At 42.8% G+C, this 20,062-nt stretch overlaps 1 protein-coding gene across 1 annotated transcript in view; it reads right to left on the bottom strand.

Annotated features, from left to right (window-relative positions):
* Nucleotides 1-718: 718 nt before the first annotated feature.
* The window catches only part of LOC126484210 (5-formyltetrahydrofolate cyclo-ligase), a 90,401-nt gene continuing 71,057 nt past the window's right edge, over nucleotides 719-20,062 (bottom strand). The window contains exons 2-4 of the mRNA XM_050107627.1: nucleotides 11,079-11,206; nucleotides 10,869-11,002; nucleotides 719-1,058 (exon numbers count right to left, since the gene is read on the bottom strand). Coding sequence (XP_049963584.1) covers nucleotides 835-1,058; nucleotides 10,869-11,002; nucleotides 11,079-11,206 — 486 coding nt within the window. The 3' untranslated portion in view covers nucleotides 719-834. The remainder of the gene's footprint in view (nucleotides 1,059-10,868; nucleotides 11,003-11,078; nucleotides 11,207-20,062) is intronic.

Raw genomic sequence — 20,062 nt, 5'->3', positions numbered from 1 at the left:
TAACAAGTCTCCAAACAAATCTCAGTTTTGTAATAACCATAACATTGGAGTATTATTATTGTCTACTGACTTGAAATTTCCCGGTAGATTAAAAGTGTGTGCCAGAACAGGAATCAAACATAGTTTCCATGTCTTTGAAGAGCAATGCTCTTTCTGGGTCAGTTATCGAGGCATGTCTCTCATTTTAAAAAAATTGACCCACATAAAAATTTTATTAGTGGCAAGCAGATGCAGCTTATTGATTGAAACAGAGTATTTTTCCTTAATGGAAAAAGAGATCTATGGAGACAGCTGTCTTGGGATTTTGATAAATATGTATTTTCCATCTATGAAGGGTATTGACTCACTTGTTTGTATATATAATTTCTGGTGATGATGTGTGTCGAAAGCAGGCTGCAGTAGCTATTTAAAGTTTCAAAATTATAAGAAGTAAGAAAGAATGGTAAGATCATTGTTGTCCTTCACTTTAACCCTTTAAATAACACTTGTAAATATATATACCACTGAAACTACCATGCAATAATTTTTTTCTCCTTGTGCATTGGTATGAATATTTACCACCTGATTACTCAAGTATTTCTAAATACATTATAAATTGACCAGTTTTGTCACTTACTGGGAGAAAAATCCTTGCTTAAAACTGGCACATATTATAAGTAAGCAACTATTATAGTGACCTTTTCACATCTGTATCCAGTAATAATGTAAAGAGAGAATATTTTCTTTGGAAAAATAATAAAATATGTGTTTATTGCAGTATGGAAACATTAGTTGAATCACATTATTCTACATCTTCCTTCTAAGAGCAGAAAAGTACTGTTGAGACAGAAAATATCATTTGTCTTCAAAGAGAACTTCATCGAGAACAACATCAGTCTCAGTCTGTGGAATTTCAGGTACAATTTGTTCTTTAAATGCTAGTCCTAATATTGTAGGGCGTTTCTCCAGTTTCTTGAAACACTTGGCTAAAAACTTATCATAATAGCCTTTTCCTCTTCCTAATCTGACTCCATCTTTGGTGAACGCCTGCCCAGGAGCCAGAACTAAGTCCAAAGTACCTGTAATCATATTTTGTTAATTTCAATGACTGAATAAGGAAAATGTAGTAGAAATCAAGAATTATTTCAGTATGATATATCTATACTGAGCTTATCTGTTGGAGTAAACAACTTTACACTTGTAAACTTATCAGTATGACAGAAAAAACTTATGCACTTTAATGCTAGCAATATGACAGAACAAATCTATCCAACTGGATGTTGCCAATGTACAAGGATGGCTGAACTCTGACAATGTGGATACCAAATAAGAATCCCCTACCTTTTACACTCTCACTTTGTTTTATTTACGAGGACTGCCTTTTAAATTCTCACAAAATCAATGAAATAAAAATATATTTACGCTAGATTTCGTTTTCCTGTTGCTTAAAATAAACACCTTTTAAATTTATATTTTTTTTGGATGTGTTTGAACAAATTATGCTCAACATTTATTTCATTCTGATGTTGGTTGAGGTGATGAAACTTGTGTCCATAGTTTTTGTTTGATGTAGGAGAACAAAAAGGAGTAAAGAATAAGTCAGGTGAATACAGGCAATGAGACATTATTTGGTGGAGAAAAACATCAAATTAATCAATTAGTTTATGTGCTGTGTGCCAACTGGCAGTGTCATGTTGAAGAGTAGAGGAATTTTCTCAGTATATTCTTGGTATCTTCAAGGACTTCTGTGATATGCCTAAGGATGTCTGTATCTGAGAATATGTCACACACTGATCCTCATCAGTCATGTTGCAAACATCAACTAGGTTTGGTTGGCCTTCATAAAATTTGTTGCGTATCAATTGTAAATCTTGCTTGAAGATAACTGATGAATGAAGATTTTTTGAGATATTGGTGTGACAAAAACTGTAAAAAATCTTCCAACAAAGACCATTACATGAAATATCAATTTTATTAATAGCACCATTTCTTTAAGCACTCATGCTAACCATTTCTTTAAGCACTCGTGGTAAACAAATTACTCCACCAGTTTCTGAGCTACCATTGTGTTAACAATATCAAATGACCAAAATGTAAAACAATGGTAATGTCACATGTCAGTAGCCTTGTATTATATCTGTTTATGTGTTTCTGAGAGTATAGGAATGAATTTGTTTTCACCTTTTAATATCTTAATTGGAACTTTAAAACACATGTTTTGAGTAAAGAGTTGATGTAGTATGTGGGTTCAGATATTTTTGGCTAACAAAATCAGTCTGTGGTTTGCAGATGCATTCATGTGCCCACTTACTCAATATTTTTGATCAGTACGTCTCCATGTCATGATTGTCTGTTATTCAGTTTCTGTAGAGTTGGCGGGAAATGATATTCTTGCTCCTTTATCATTACCATTTGTGTTACACTGAGGTTATTGTTTTATCCTATGCTTCCTGTCACTTGTCACTATCATACTGGCCCAATAAGGGGTTCTTGAAGAATATAAAAACTGGATACTGATTGTGAAATGATCCACAACTTTTGACAATTTGACTGTTCTTGCACAGTAAGATCTTTGATGATCATGCTTATGGATTCTCCCTGTTATTGTATACCTGGCAGGTAAATTTTTTTACTGGTATTGTGTAAAAGCTGTTGTATAAGGTGTGCTTTTTAATTAAGGACTGTATATATACCTGGAACCCAATAGTTGAACCTGCTTTTCCAACATAATATACACCAATGTGAATACACCATAACAAACAACATACATCTGAATTCTATTCTCATAAAAATGTGCTATTTGGTGTGCAAGCACAAATGTCAGTTTCTGAGCATGCCACACCTTTTGTTTTCGATTGTTTTACACAGTTTGGTTGCAGTCTCACAATGTGCATCAGAATTGTGTTTCCTTGACACAAAAAAAGTTACTCCTCCCCTTAGCCCCCTCCCCATCTCTCCCTGTACGCCTATTCCAGGACCTATATCTGGATCAGAATAATGTGATTGGCAGTTGGACATGGAAGGGGGAAATGCTGGTTTGCTGTTTCATGCAAGGGCAATATGGCTCCCATAACATCAGCTGTGAGGCTCCATACTGACTACATTCCTATGTTGCCCATTAAAGTAAAGTGTTGAGTTTGCTTTGTAGGGTAATAATAATCTTAACACTTTTTTACACAACTTCACAGCTATCTTCACACATTCTGAAAAACGAACATACTGGACAGACAAATGAAGCATATAAGAACAAGTCACAACAATCATCCTATAAACAACAAGCTGTCAGTCACTTTGTTATTTTGACCCAAGTATAGTGCACGATTTTAGGGCTGAAATTGTTTTCTTGGACTTCGGTTTCTTTGGTAATGTTAAATGAGTCCACTGTCATTTTGATTCTGGTCAGTGTGTAATTACCTTGTGTGGGGAGTTCTCAAAGTCTGAGGTGTATCACAACAAGCCTTGTAGTCTTCAATAACTGCAGCAGAACATTTTGGATGAGACTGTAGCAATTACAGCAGTCCAGCTTCGACTTTTTAGGGAGCCGTTCCTCTCTTTGCATATGAGTTGTCTTGTGACAGCCAGAGCGAGAGCACCAGCAGCAGCAAGTACTGTTTGTATAAAGCGTTTATTTTGCATTTTGTTTACGACCTTCCACTAAGGAAGGGATTCTATTTGTGTTTATCTGCTCTGCATAGTAACTAACAGTTCTTGATAAAACTTTACGTAGTTTTCGTGTTAGATTTCTTAGTGTTTTCTTGATCGTTTAGAACAGAAAGCGCCCTAAAACCGTCTTTTGTTTGTTTCGCGGCCGTTAGCCACTAGCCACTTGAATCAGCAGTTGTCTTGTGACAGCCAGAGCGAGAGCACCAGCAGCAGCGAGTACTGTTTGTATAAAGCGTTTATTTTGCATTTTGTTTACGACCTTCCACTAAGGAAGGGATTCTATTTGTGTTTATCTGCTCTGCATAGTAACTAACAGTTCTTGATAAAACTTTACGTGGTTTTCGTGTTAGATTTCTTAGTGTTTTCTTGATCGTTTGGAACAGAAAGCGCCCTAAAACCGTCTTTTATTTGTTTCGCGGCCGTTAGCCACTAGTCACTTGAATACGCAGTTGTCTTGTGACAGCCAGAGCGAGAGCACCAGCAGCAGCGAGTACTGTTTGTATAAAGTGTTTTTGTACTTATTTGCTGCGCTTAGCTTTTAAATAGTTTTTCTGGGAAAACCTAGCGTAGTTTTCGCGTCTCGTATTTCAGTGAGTGTTTCTTGATTATCAGAGTAGCTCATCAGAAGATTATCTTGGGAATTTGTCACCGTATAGAGTAGGGTAAACATAGTCATGTGTAGGGACTGTGGTTGTTGTGAGCGGACGCAAGGAGAATTGGCCACTCTTCGGGGGCAGGTGGAGGCTTTGTCTGTTAGGCTCATCGAGCTCGAGGCGCAGGCGTCGGCTCGTAGTGGCGTTGGGGCAACTGTGGTGAGACCTATGCCTACTTCGGTGGCCTTGGAATCACATGGAACCCCTGATGTCGCTGCGTCTTCCGGCAGTGAGCATCTTACCAGTCAGCCATCACTCCAGGGTGAATGGCAGACAGTGGTGGGCTCGCGCGTGCCTGGCCGAAAGGCGAAGGTGGGATCTGGCCGCGTGGCAGCTGCCTTACCCCTTTCCAACAGGTATGGGGTGCTTCCTAGTGGTGATGACATCGTTTCCGAGCCACCACAGGATGCCTCGCCTGTTGGGCCAGTGGCCGATTCTCCGGCAAGGTCCCGACAGTCACAGAGGGCGGGCCTATTAGTTATAGGGAGCTCCAACGTTAGGCGGGTTATGGAGCCCCTCAGGAAAATAGCGGGTAGGTCGGGGAAGAATGCCAGTGTGCACTCGGTGTGCTTGCCGGGGGGTCTTGTCCGTAATGTGGAGGAGGCCCTTCCGGCAGCTATTGAACGCACTGGGTGTGACCGGCTGCAGATAGTAGCACATGTCGGAACGAATGACGCCTGCCGCTTGGGTTCTGAGGCCATCCTTGGTTCCTTCCGGCGGCTGGCTGATTTGGTGAAGACAACCAGCATCGCACGCGGAGTGCAAGCTGAGCTTAATATCTGCAGCATAGTGCCCAGAGTCGATCGCGGTCCTCTGGTTTGGAGCCGTGTGGAGGGTCTAAACCAGAGGCTCAGACGCTCTGCGACTATAATGGTTGCAAATTCATCGACCTCCGTTATTGGGTGGAGAACTGTAGGGCCCCCCTAGACAGGTCAGGCATGCACTACACACCGGAAGCAGCTACTAGGGTAGCAGAGTACGTGTGGCGTGCACACGGGGGTTTTTTAGGTTAGAGGGACCCCCCCTTGGGCGAAACGATAAAATACCTGACGGCTTACCAGAGAGGACATTATCATCGTTGATAAAGAACGTCCGTCCTCAGAGACCAAAAACAGGAAAAGTTAACGTAATATTGGTAAACTGCAGGAGTATCCAGGGTAAGGTTCCTGAATTAGTATCTCTTATTGAAGGAAATAGTGCGCATATAGTATTAGGAACGGAAAGTTGGTTAAAACCGGAAGTGAACAGTAACGAAATCCTAGACACAGAATGGAATATATACCGCAAGGATAGGATAAACGCCAATGGTGGAGGAGTATTTATAGCAGTAAAGAATTCAATAATATCCAGTGAAGTTATTAGCGAATGCGAATGTGAAATAATCTGGGTTAAGTTAAGTATCAAAGGTGGGTCAGATATGATAGTCGGATGCTTCTATAGACCACCTGCATCAGCAACCGTAGTAGTTGAGCGCCTCAGAGAGAACCTGCAGAACGTCGTGAAGAAGTTTCGTGATCATACTATTGTAATAGGGGGAGACTTCAATCTACCAGGTATAGAATGGGATAGTCACACAATCAGAACTGGAGCCAGGGACAGAGACTCTTGTGACATTATCCTGACTGCCTTGTCCGAGAATTACTTCGAGCAGATAGTTAGAGAACCAACTCGTGAAGCTAACGTTTTAGACCTCATAGCAACAAATAGACCGGAACTTTTCGACTCCGTGAATGTAGAAGAGGGTATCAGTGATCATAAGTCAGTGGTTGCATCAATGACTACAAGTGTAATAAGAAATGCCAAGAAAGGAAGGAAAATATATTTGCTTAACAAGAGTGATAGGGCACAAATCGCAGAATATCTGAGTGACCACCATCAAACGTTCATTTCTGAGGAAGAGGATGTGGAACAAAAATGGAAAAAATTCAGAAACATCGTCCAGTACGCCTTAGATAAGTTCGTACCGACTAAGGTCCAAAGCGAGGGGAAAGATCCACCGTGGTATAACAATCATGTACGAAAGGTACTACGGAAACAAAGAAAGCTTCATCATAGGTTTAAGAGTAGTCGAATCATAGCTGATAAGGAAAAGCTGAACGAAGCGAAATAGAGCGTAAAGAGAGCAATGAGAGAAGCATTCAACGAATTCGAACATAAAACATTGGCAAACAATCTAAACAAGAACCCTAAAAAGTTTTGGTCATATGTAAAATCGGTAAGCGGATCTAAATCCCCTATTCAGTCACTCGTTGACCACGATGGCACCGAAACAGAGGACGACCGAAGAAAGGCAGAAATACTGAATTCAGTGTTCCGAAACTGTTTCACTGCGGAAAATCGTAACACGGTCCCTAACTTCAGCCATCGCACGGACGCCAAAATGGAAAATATTGAAATAAACGATATCGGAATTGAAAAACAACTGCTATCACTTAGTAGCGGAAAAGCATCCGGACCAGACGAGATACCCTTAAGATTCTACAGTGATTATGCTAAAGAACTTGCCCCCTTTCTATCAGCAATTTATCGTAGATCGCTGGAAGAACGTAAAGTACCTAGCGACTGGAAGAAAGCGCAGGTCGTTCCCATTTTCAAGAAGGGTCATAAATCAGATGCGAATAATTATAGGCCTATTTCGCTTACGTCAATCTGTTGTAGAATAATGGAACATGTTTTGTGTTCTCGTATTATGACGTTCTTAGATAATACAAATCTCCTTCATCATAACCAACATGGATTCCGCAAACAGAGATCATGTGAAACTCAGCTCGCCCTATTTGCCCAAGAAATTCACAGTGCCGTAGACACTGGCGAGCAGATTGATGCCGTATTCCTGGACTTCAGGAAGGCATTTGATACGGTTTCGCACTTACGTTTAGTGAAAAAAATACGAGCTTACGGAATATCGGACCAGGTTTGTGATTGGATTCAGGATTTCCTAGAAGAAAGAACACAACATGTCATTCTTAACGGTTCAAAATCTGCAGATGTAGAGGTAATTTCGGGAGTACCGCAGGGAAGCGTGATAGGACCTTTATTGTTTACAATATACATAAATGACTTAGTTGACAACATCGGTAGCTCCGTGAGGCTATTTGCAGATGACACGGTTGTCTACAAGAAAGTAGCAACATCAGAAGACTCGTACGCACTCCAGGAGGACCTGCAGAGGATTAATGCATGGTGCGACAGCTGGCAGCTTTCCCTAAACGTAGATAAATGTAATATAATGCGCATACATAGGGGCAGAAATCCATTCCAGTACGATTATGCCATAGGTGGTAAATCATTGGAAGCGGTAACGACCGTAAAATACTTAGGAGTTACTATCCGGAGCGATCTGAAGTGGAATGATCACATAAAACAAATAGTGGGAAAAGCAGGCGCCAGGTTGAGATTCATAGGAAGAATTCTAAGAAAATGTGACTCATCGACGAAAGAAGTAGCTTACAAAACGCTTGTTCGTCCGATTCTTGAGTATTGCTCATCAGTATGGGACCCTTACCAGGTTGGATTAATAGAAGAGATAGACATGATCCAGCGAAAAGCAGCGCGATTCGTCATGGGGACATTTAGTCAGCGCGAGAGCGTTACGGAGATGCTGAACAAGCTCCAGTGGCGGACACTTCAAGAAAGGCGTTACGCAATACGGAGAGGTTTATTATCGAAATTACGAGAGAGCACATTCCGGGAAGAGATGGGCAACATATTACTACCGCCCACATATATCTCGCGTAATGATCACAACGAAAAGATCCGAGAAATTAGAGCAAATACGGAGACTTACAAGCAGTCGTTCTTCCCACGCACAATTCGTGAATGGAACAGGGAAGGGGGGATCAGATAGTGGTACAATAAGTACCCTCCGCCACACACCGTAAGGTGGCTCGCGGAGTATAGATGTAGATGTAGATGATCTCTACACCTATCCATAACAGTTGTCATGTTTTATCTGCAAACTGCTGCCCTTGGCTGCTCATGAGTCACTGTCATCGTTTGTGAGGTCCACACAGTCCAGACACTTCTTTATAAGACTGTTTTTCCAGCCCTGTACCACTGCATTGAAATATGTGATCTGTATGAGATCCATACCCATCCTTTGCAGAGTCACAAATAATTTGTATTCTGTGAACAGCGTGTAGAGCTGCTGAAGCATTGACAGGTTTGTTTTGAGATGACAACATCTATGTTGTTGCTCTTTCAATGAATTTGGATCAGGATTCCATGTCCCTTTTGATTAGGTTTTCATACAGCTTAATTTTACTGCTTCATTGCTGACTATATCTTAATGCCTGAGAGTCTCACCACATTTGCTTCCACTCCAGACTGTGGTCCAGCTGGACTTACTTTTGTATTAGCATAATGTGGTGTGGATGTTCCACAGAATGAGTCTCCACTGTTTTACTTTTTTGTCCAGCATATGACAGATTACATTTAATTGTCATGTAATTGGATAGATAAAAAAATCGACTCACCAAGCAGCAGCAGGAAGAATTACTTTATTCAGTTACATTGAAATGGACTGCTATAGATTCCTAGCTTTTTGTAAGTGTAAGTCATCTTTAACATAGCCAAGTAGATTGTTTCTTTTGATCAGTGACCATGCCACACATTTGCCACTGCAACTTTTGAGGATTTTGTTGACTTTTTGTGGGAACTATCCTGTGTAATATAGGTAAAGTCTTTGGCTTTTCTCTTACTTTCTGGGTGCAGTTAGTCAGACACGTTCAACTTGACAATGAAATAACTCCTTAGATGTTGGAACTCAGAGACTATCTTAATATGGCAGGATGTGTGTTCTGTGAATGGGTCTTCACCTTAACATTCTGCTGTACAGAATGGTGAAAATAAATTGTGTGGCTCTACAAGTTAGTATGTGTTGGATTTTGGTAGTTGCTGTGTCTGTGTGACCTACCTGATGCCTCTTACTGAATCATCTGTCCATTCTTTCCTACTGTTATGGTATAGATGATAGTAGAATGGCATGAGCAGAGATGTTGAAGGAACTTGTTGAGTTCATCTAGGCTGTTGTGCTAATTACAAAAGTGTAATCCACTTATCATATCAAGAGAGACAGGTTAGTTTGTGAGTGAATGATTCCAAGGCCACTCCCTCAAAGTGTGTCATAAACAGCAACCATCCTAGAGAACACACTGTGCATGGCTACAACTTCTGTTTGTTAATAATATTCTGATAGATGTTAATGTGCCTGAGCATGTTAAATATTGTGGAGTCAAGAAACCTTTAACTAATCAGTTCTAATGTGTCTAAAGACATTCAGATGAATGGGAAAACTCTATCTAAATGACAGCACTGAAATTCAGTCCATTAAGGTTTTGGAGTAATTCCTTCAAGCTGCATCTTCAAACATGGGGGAAGCACAGACTTGGAGAATTTTGTGGCTGGGCAAACTGAAGTACCTGTGTATAAGGGAGAAAAGTCTCCCTCCTCATCTAGAATTAATTTGATTTTTCTAGGAAGGATTTTACTGCTCTTTTCTTTGAAACAATTGACAAAATATGTAAATCTTTGTGTTTCCCTTAGTAACATTGCAGGTACCCATGCAGTATTGGGGATGTTTTTGGCTATTAAGTGCTCTCTATTTAAATATGAAGTGTTGAATATACCACATTCAAGTAAACGCCATATAAAGGCAACAAATGGTAGGTATATTCTGCTGAATTATTCAAAAAATCATTCATCACAAAACATTATCTTACGTAGGACCATGGAACTAAACACAAATTTTCTAAAGAAAACTAATCCTAATTTCTAGAACAGCTTGGAAAAGTGAACCATTAAAATGTGAGTTGTTGCCAAGCCAAGGTGGTTTCCAGATCAACAGAGTGGAAGAACCTGCCTTCATTTAGCTGAAAGAACAGTATGCATCAAAGACAGAAGCTGTGTTATGGGAGTGAGTTCTCTGTTTATCTGTGATGAGAAGAGGGTTTTGGTCTATAAATAGACTGCCTTGATCCAAAACAAAGGCCAGGAGGCAAATGCAGACTGTAAACGTTTTACTACTCTACAAAATTTGAAGTGGGGAAACTTGGCCAGTTGGGACAGAAATGTGTTCTAATCGCTCCGTGCCACAATCCAGTTTATACTGGCACTGGAGGAGGAGGAGGTTATTAGAGACAGAGCACAAGCCTGGATTAGGGATGGATGGAGAAGGAAAGCATCCATGCCCTTTTGAAGGAGCCATCCTGGCATTTGCCTTAAGTGATTTATAGAAATCATGTAAGACCTAAATCAGGGTGGCCATATGCAGGTTTGAACCATCATTCTCCCGAATTCACGTCCAGTGTGCTAACCACTGTGCTACCCCACTCACCCTGTCACTGGAGTTTGACAGCTAAAATAATGTTGTCATCTAGTACTGTTCTCATGCTATTTTAGCTATTTCAAAATATGTCATTATACATATGTAGCATCATATTTTACAAATACACAAACTAAACAAAGGAGAAAGCACTACTTATGTTTGAATTAACCATTATGCAATGGAATTTGATTCCTCACAGTATACATAATTGTATATGACAAATTACAGGTAACTGCACTAAAACATACCATTATCAAAAACACTCTCTCTTTGGTCATCAGGTGAGGGCTGTTTTATGTTCCATTTATTTACTGGTAGACTGTTGTAGTCTTGTAGTGAGCGAAGTATAATCATCTCCATTTCAGGAATACCTTTCTGAAATCTTTTAAGGAATTGCTTTTAAATTCTTGTTTCTAAGCAAATAATTCTTTTTTAGAAACAAACTCATTTGCACTTACCTGGGTATGTAACATGTCTTTCCATTCTTGAGTATGTCTTCAACTAAAGTTCCTGTTTGCACTTCCTTATCAAAACTTAGGTATATTGAAACAGAGTTTGCTTTTTGATATGCTGGATGCTTCAGGACCTTAAAAATTAATAAGAACATTTTATTACACAAAGTTTCATCTGAATAATATGAAAGTAAGTGCACTACTCACCAAGTAGTATAGGCAGGCAATAAACAAGACTTAAAACTTAACTAGCTTTTGGACAAATATGGTACTTTTTAAAGCTAGAGAACACTGTGCTAGCTGAATATACAGTGCCAGGACTGCAATTCTGCAGGTGGACTGGGGTGAGGGTTGAAGAGGGGTGGGAAGCAGGAGGCTGGATTTGGGAAGACTGACTGACTGTTTGAAGGGAGGCAGCATGTGTATGGGGTAAGTATGTGTCACGGAGGAGGAGCAGGTGCACTGGATAGGAATGCCACACACAATGAGTGCAACATGCTCAATTTCAATGGCTGCTTCACCATGCGGGCCACCTGCATCTGTTTCTGAGCTATACAGTTGGGTGTTACCATTGCAACTCATTCTTTGTTTCTAAAGTCTTCCTGTCCTCAATTACCCTTGCCCCCCACATCCACCTCCACCTTGCGCAATAATCCCCAAACTTCACTCATCCTGCAACCCCACCTTCTTCCCCCCAGTCTCCCTTCTTCTGTTCTGTTATTCCCTCCCTGTCCACTCCTCCAGGTCACTAACATTGTACACAGCATGAACTCCCCAATCCCTCCTGCGTCCACCTCCTTTCTTCCCTCACCTACCCCACCAAACGCAACCCTTCACCCCAGTCTACTACCTGCAGAACTGCAGTTCTGATATTGTGTATTCAGCCAGTGTTCTATGTATCCATATGTGTAAAGTTAGTGAAATTTTTGAGTGGTGGTGGTGGTGGGGGGGGGGGGGGGGGGGGGTTAGGGGGCCTGCTCTAGCTCGAAAACAGATATGTCCAAACACTAGCAAAGTTTTCATTCTTATTTATGTGTCTGTCAACAACTCAGTGCTGCTACTGTACTTTACTCCTAAGTGATTTACAATTTACCACAACTTTTCATACTGTATTTGTAAGGTTTTATTTTAGCTATGTTTAAGGGGTGTTTCATGAAAAAATTCAAAACATGTGCACACAGGGAGTGTGTCATTGATAAATTGTCATACATTGGTGTGTTATTATTGTGAGGCTCCATCTTGTTGAAGAGTGAAACTATTAGTGTGCTTTTGCCATTATAGAAGAAAATGCTATGTAGTGTTTTGAGGTAGTTCATTTGAGTTACTGAGTTGTCCTCAAAAGAGAATGGGCCATACACTTTTTTGTAACAAATGACCACAAAACACATTCTCTTTATGTGAATCTCTTTCATACTCAATGATTCCCTGATAAGTACACTTTATGTCAGTTAAATTTACTGAAAATTAATCATGATAAAAATCTGTTGCCTTCTATGTCCTCTAAGAGAATGTTGCTGACATTAGTGTGCTTTCCTTTAGCACCAAAATTTGAAGAGCATGCACTAATTTTAGTTAGCACACCAAACATCACCTTAACACTCTACATACATTTGTATGGAGAACTGCAACTTCTCTGCTTGCATGAGGAGTGTACTTTCATGGGCTCCGCGCAAAAGCCTGCTTAAAGCTCTTCACTCTTTTCTCAGAAGTTTAAAGTCAACCTGGACTCTTATCTTTGCACAGATATCCTGTCTCTTCATTTTAATGATACCAATGACAAATGTTTTTGATGACAGATTGAATCATCTCAAGATACCAATGAAAATTAGGCTAGATCACAATCACTGTCTCGAAATTAGACTGACAAAGATACTTGTATTCATAGAAATACATTTGTACATAATAATGTCATAATAAATAATCGTCTAAACCAGGAATATAAAGCAGATTTAAAGCATAATTCATTTATTAGTGAGAAATAATATAATTTTCACAAAAGGTCATAACGTTACCAATCATGAACTAATACACTGGATATTTAGCATCTGATAGAAACTGGAACATTGGTACTGTAGATTAAAATAAATTGAACTTGTTCTTTTAATAACACAATGAATTTAGTCAGCTGTTAAAAACATAAATAACCTCACTGTGGAGACTGCATGGTTCTTGGCTGTTTAGTTTTGTCAAAGTTGGTCACTCTGTTACTGTACAGGTCTTGCACCTATGCAAAATAGTTTGAGACATACCAAACAAATGCACTGATGTTGTTGTTGTGGTTGCAGTTGTGGTCGTGATGGTCTTACATTGTGAAGAGTAGTTTGATACAGCTGTCCATGCTAGTCTATCCTGTACAAGCCTCTTAATCTCTGCATAACTACCATAATCTACATCCTTTTGAATCTGCTTCCTGTATTCATACTTTTGTCTCCCACTACAGTTTCTACCTCTTCCCCTCTACACACTCACACATCTTACCTTTCATCCGTTGATGCCTCATGGTGTGTCCTATCAAACGATCTCTTCTTTTAGTTGAGCTGTGCCACAAATTTCTTTTCATTAGTCAATCCACTCATCTAATCTTCTTTTATAGAAACACACGTCAAAAGCTTCTGTCTTCTTGTCTGAACTACCTACCATTCATGTTTTACTTCTGCACAAGCTACACTGCAAACAAACACCATCAGAAAAGACGTCTCAACACTTAAATTTATATTAAATAGTAACAAAATCTTTTTTTTTTTTCAGAAATGCTTTTCTTAATACTGCCAGTCTGCATTTTATATGTTCTCTACTTCAGCCATCATCAGTCATTTTGCTTCCCAAATAATAAAACTCATCTACTGTTTTTGGTGTCTCATTTCCTAATGTACTTCCTTAACATCACCTGGTTTATTACAGTTACATTCCATTACAATTTTTTTACTTTTGTTGATGCTCATCTTATAATCTTTTTTCAAGACACTATCCACTCTGTTCAACTGCTCTCCTACATCCTTAGCTATCTTTGACAAAAATACATTGTCATCGTCATACCGCAAATCTTTTATTCCTTCTTCATGAACTTCAGTTCCCTTTCCAAATTACTCCTTGGTTTCCTTCCAGTGTTCCTAATGTTCTGATCGAATAATATCAGGTATAGGCTATGACCCTGTCTCACACTTTTCTCGACTACCGCTTCTGTTTCAAGTCCTTTGACTGTTATAAATGCAGTCTGATTTTTGTACAAGTCATAAATAATGATTTGTTCCCTGTATTTTTCTTCAAAAAATGTAGCCAGTCCACATTGTCAAAAGCTTTCTCTGTGTGTGCAAAGGATATAAACATAGGTTTGCTTCCCACCCCACCCCACCCCCACCCCCTTCCCCCAACACATCTTCTAAGATAAGTATTACAGTTAGTGTGGTGTCACCGCCAGACACCACACTTGCTAGGTGGTAGCTTAAATCGGCCGCGGTCCATTTAGTACATGTCGGACCCGCGTGTCGCCACTGTGTAATCGCAGACCTAGCGCCACCATCAAGGCAGGTCTCGTGATACGAGAGAGCACTCGCCCCAGTTGTACGAGAACCTAGCTACCGACCAGATGTACGAAGCCTTTCTCTCTCATTAGCCGAGAGACAGAATAGCCATCAGCTAAGTTAATGGCTACGAACTAGCAAGGCGCCATTAGCCATACAGTGATTGTACTTAAAGTCTCCTGTGTATCGTCAAGATCGATGTACCACATTGATTGAGTAAAGTTAAGTATTAATCCTGCTCCGTACTTTTCTTCCTAACATTAATTACGTATCCTGTTCCAGTACTTCACGCCCGTCTGCGTTAGTCTAGCTTGCCTTTTCAGCCATCTCAACTTCACGGTGTCGGCCCAGCTACCGACACAACATTGGCGACGAGGGAAAAGAGTTCTTTCTGATTGCTTACATTTAATTGTGTCATGGCTTCGCCACATTCTCCAGATGTACTGTCCGAATTTTATCGCTTGCAGAATCAGCAGACGCAGGCGTTACTGGATGCCCTTGGACAGCTCGTCCAGGGTCAACGTACCATTCAAACCGATGCGGCCGCCGCCGCTTCTTCGCTACCGCTGCCACTAAACGCTGTTGCACCTCCCTTTCGACCATACGTGGCAGCCGATGAGACCTGGCACGAGTGGTCTCGCCAGTTCAACTTTCATCTAGCAGCCTACAGAATTCAAGGTAAAGAGCGGCAGCCGTTTTTGCTTTCTTGTGTCGGTGTGTCCACATACCGTGTGATAGTGAAATTGTTTCCCCGACGCGACGTAGCAACTCTGTCCTACGAGGAAATTTTGTCTGCATTAGATGCCTATTTCAAAGAAACAGTTAATGTGGTTGCAAAACGGTATACGTTCTTTCGTACAAAACGTACGGCCGGTCAAACTAATAGGGAGTGGGTAGCAACATTGCAAGGACTTACTAGGGACTGTGCCTTTGAATGTGACTGTGGTCTTTCTTATTCAGATACAATGGTGCGTGATGCAATTGCACAGAACGTTTCTGATGTTCGCATACGGGAGCAAATTTTGAAACTAGTTAATCCCTCCCTTCAACAAGTGATAGACATATTGGATAGACAGGACACACTTGACTGTGCTCAGGACTCTTTTGAAACTTCGCCAGCCGTGTGTAACATTAACCGGCCCGCTGGACGCGCTGCGCGGCCCGGTAACCGGGCCTCGCGCACGTCCACACAGCTGCCGCCGCGCGCTAAGCCACGTGTGCCGCGCCAGCCCACAAATGTAGTGAAATCGTGCCCGCGGTGTGCTACTAGACATTCGCGTGAACATTGCCCGTCACGCCAAGCTATTTGCTTTTTCTGCAATAAGAAAGGACATGTTCAAAGTGTTTGCCAGACAAAGCTCAGATCAGACAATCACAATCATTCCAGGCCCTTTGCTTCGCGCCGGAATCGAACCAAGGACACTCAGGCTCGTGGACCTTCGCCTATGGACATTCATGTCGTTAATTCCGCTTCGTCCAGTGATACTTTCTCTAACAGTAACTGTGATCGTCCCACAAAAACTGTGCGTCGACGTCGCCGGAAATCACGTCAATTAGCAAGTGATTCTGTACCAGTCTCTGTTCCAATTGCACAAAACAGTCGCTCTTGTCGTCAGCAGAACAATAAACTTTTTGTGGACTTAGACTTTGAAGGCAAAGTGATACCATTCCAGCTCGATACCGGAGCTGCAGTTTCATTGCTCAATCATGACACGTACAAACAACTGGGCAAACCTCCGTTGCGTTCCCCAAATGTTAAGCTAACTACATATTCCGGACGGACAATTCCTGTGTTAGGACAGTGCAGCCTTCTTGCAACATACAAGGGACAAACAAAACTTGTGTCATTTTACGTTCTTCGTTCTTCTTCTGCAGTGAACTTGTTTGGTCTAGATTTGTTTCAGTTGTTTCACATGTCTATTGTAAATCAGGTCCTATCAGTGAATCAGACTGTGCCTACAGACAGTGTTTCTCGGCTGTGTGACGAATTTGCAGACATTTTTGCACCGGGCTTAGGTTGCGCTAAAAACTATGAAGCACATTTAGAACTGAAGGTAAACGCGCAACCGAAATTTTTCAGGGCGTGCAATGTTCCCCACGCATTGCGTGATGAGGTCGCAAGAACGTTACACGATCTCGAATCACAGGGTGTAATTGAACGTGTGCAAGCTTCTCTCTGGGCCTCACCCTTAGTAATTTTGCCAAAACCTTCCGGAAAATTGAGACTTTGCGTGGACTTCAAGGCCACAGTGAATCCACAGCTAGTGACTGCTACTTTTCCTTTGCCCCGCCCGGAAGATCTTTTTGCTAAACTGTGCCCGGGAAAATATTTTTCAAAGTTGGACCTAGCCGATGCGTACTTGCAAATACCGGTGGACGACGAATCCCAGCGCGTATTGGTGGTTAACACGCATCTTGGATTGTACCGCTTCAAAAGACTGCCATTCGGGTGTGCATCCGCCCCTGCCTTGTTTCAGCAATATTTACAAACTATTTGTGCGTCGGTCCCTACTGCAGCAAACTATCTGGACGATATAGTGATCTCCGGACAGACAGAAGAAGATCATCTTGCGAACTTACGAACATTATTTCAGGTCTTGCGGCAAAATGGTCTTCGCTTGAGGAAGGACAAATGTGTGTTTTTTGCTCGTGACTTACCATACCTGGGACATGTCATTAATGCCCAAGGCATGCATCCGAGTCCAGAGCACCTCCGTGCCATACAAGAATTGCCTTCCCCTCAAAATGTGAAACAGCTACAGAGTGTGTTGGGTAAAATTAATTATTACAATAAATATGTGCGCAATGCCTCTTCCATTTCAGCTCCGCTTCATCGCTTACGCCGTAAAGGTGTTCCGTTCGTCTGGACGACGGAATGTGAACGCGCCTTTCGCCAGTTGAAATCGGCGTTGCTTTCTAATACTTGCCTTACGCCATTCGATCCCCAGAAACCCCTTTTGTTGATGGTAGATGCATCGGATTTCGGGATCGGTGCTGTGCTTGCGCACAAAGTTGGCTCCCATGATCGCCCTATTGCCTTTGCGTCCAAATTGCTCTCGTCTGCGCAAAGAAATTATTCACAGATAGAAAAAGAAGCTTTGGCTCTCGTGTTTGGTGTTACTAAGTTCCATGATTTCTTGTATGGTCGTCACTTTACCATCATCACAGACCACAAACCTTTGACATCGCTTTTTCATCCGACCAAGCCTGTACCTCCACGTACAGCGCAGAAATTCATTCGCTGGTCTATTTTCCTCTCGCAGTACCGCTACGATATCTTGTATCGGTCCACTGCTAAGCACGGAAACGCCGATGCGTTGTCCCGTTTGCCTGTTGCTGAGGATAAAGCATTCGATTCTTCCGAACTTGCTTGCATGTTCATTGATTCGGAAACCGATGAAGTGGTCGAATCGTTTCCGATTGATTTTCGTCGTGTCGCTACAGCCACAGCTGCTGACCCTGTCCTTGCTACTGTTTTACGTTTTGTTGCTACGCAATGGCCTTTGTCAAAGTCTCGGATCGAGGATCCGTTGGTTCGCCGATTTTTTGCTCACAAGGAGAGACTTTTTGTTCGACGTGGTGTTTTGTTGTTGCGTTCTGATAATGATCAGTCCAGAGTCGTGGTCCCACGTTCGTTACAGTCCTCTGTTTTACGGCTTCTTCACCAAGGACATTGGGGTATAGTGCGAACGAAACAACTTGCTCGTCAGCACTGTACTTGGTTCGGAATCGATGCTGCGATTACGAATATGTGTTCTTCGTGCCCGGCGTGTGCCGAACAACAGTCCGCACTGCCGCGGAAAGTCTTTGCGTGGCCAAAAGCCACTTCCCCTTGGCAACGCTTGCACATTGATTTTGCTGGTCCATTCTGGAATGCTCGATGGTTGGTTCTGGTCGATGCCTTCAGTAATTTTCCTTTTGTTGTCCGGATGTCTTCCACGACGTCCTCCGCCACCATCCAAGCGTTGTCTGCTATCTTTTGCATTGAAGGTCTTCCGCAGACTATTGTTTCCGACAATGGCCCACAATTCATGTCCGCAGAATTTCAGTCATTCTGCCAGGCCAATGGTATTCAACATCTGACATCCGCGCCGTTTTCGCCTCAGTCCAACGGTGCCGCTGAACGATTGGTCCGGACTTTCAAGTCACAGATGTTGAAATTGAAAGAGTCGCATTCTCGGGAGGACGCATTGTTGCTCTTTTTGTCTTCGTATCGCTCTCAGCCCCGAGATGGTCGCTCGCCGGCTGAGTTGCTCCACGGTCGTCCTCATCGCACCTTGATGTCTTTGCTGCATCCGCCGCATCAGGTTCCTGTGCAGCGGCAGACTCCTGCTTTTGCTCCAGGCGACGTTGTATTTTATCGCAACTATCGAGGTTCACGGCGTTGGCTCGCAGGGCGCATTCTTCGCTGCCTCGGCCGCGCGATGTATTTGGTTTTGGGGGCCTCTGGTGAGGTGCGTCGGCATCTCCATCAGCTGCGCCTCTGTCGTCGCTCGGGTTCTGCCGCTCCCCGTCTGCTTTCAGCGACGGTGCCGTCCGGTCAGCGCCCTGGGGACCCATCTACTGGCTCGCCTCATCCCCAGGTGTTACCGACGATGCCTTCCATTTTGCCCCATGGCGACGCGCCGCCGCCGCCGCAGCAGCAGCAGCAGCCGCCGCCGCCGCCGCTTGTTCTCCCGCCGGCGCCGCCCGCATTCGACGCTTCGTTGCAGCCGCCAAGCGCCTCCCAGGGTCACGCGCCGCCGATCGCTTCCCGTGACCAGCTGTCCTCCGCCATGGAACTCCCGCCCGCTCCGGACCACATGACGTCATCGCGCGTCGGCTACCCCGACGCAATGGAGGTTGATCCTTCGGTCCCTCCTGTCTCTTTACGGGCGCATACACCGCATGTTGACGTGCACCCTGGACTAGTTTTTCAGGCGTTTCCTAGCTCCCCTCGGACCGAATGGCCGGGTGCGGGTGGCACAGCCTCGCCTGTTGTTAGGCTCCCCACCTCATCGCATACGTCAACATGTGGTCCTCCCCACGGCGGGCGGAAGCCTTATCACACGACCGTTCGCCGATTTGCGGGGGAGGAATGTGGTGTCACCGCCAGACACCACACTTGCTAGGTGGTAGCTTAAATCGGCCGCGGTCCATTTAGTACATGTCGGACCCGCGTGTCGCCACTGTGTAATCGCAGACCTAGCGCCACCATCAAGGCAGGTCTCGTGATACGAGAGAGCACTCGCCCCAGTTGTACGAGAACCTAGCTACCGACCAGATGTATGAAGCCTTTCTCTCTCATTAGCCGAGAGACAGAATAGCCATCAGCTAAGTTAATGGCTACGAACTAGCAAGGCGCCATTAGCCATACAGTGATTGTACTTAAAGTCTCCTGTGTATCGTCAAGATCGATGTACCACATTGATTGAGTAAAGTTAAGTATTAATCCTGCTCCGTACTTTTCTTCCTAACATTAATTACGTA

This window comes from Schistocerca serialis, chromosome 1 (assembly GCF_023864345.2).
Source record: "Schistocerca serialis cubense isolate TAMUIC-IGC-003099 chromosome 1, iqSchSeri2.2, whole genome shotgun sequence".
NCBI classification, from domain to species: domain Eukaryota; kingdom Metazoa; phylum Arthropoda; class Insecta; order Orthoptera; family Acrididae; genus Schistocerca; species Schistocerca serialis.
Note: the sequence above shows the minus strand (reverse complement) of the source record. Positions and strands in the feature narration are given on the sequence as shown.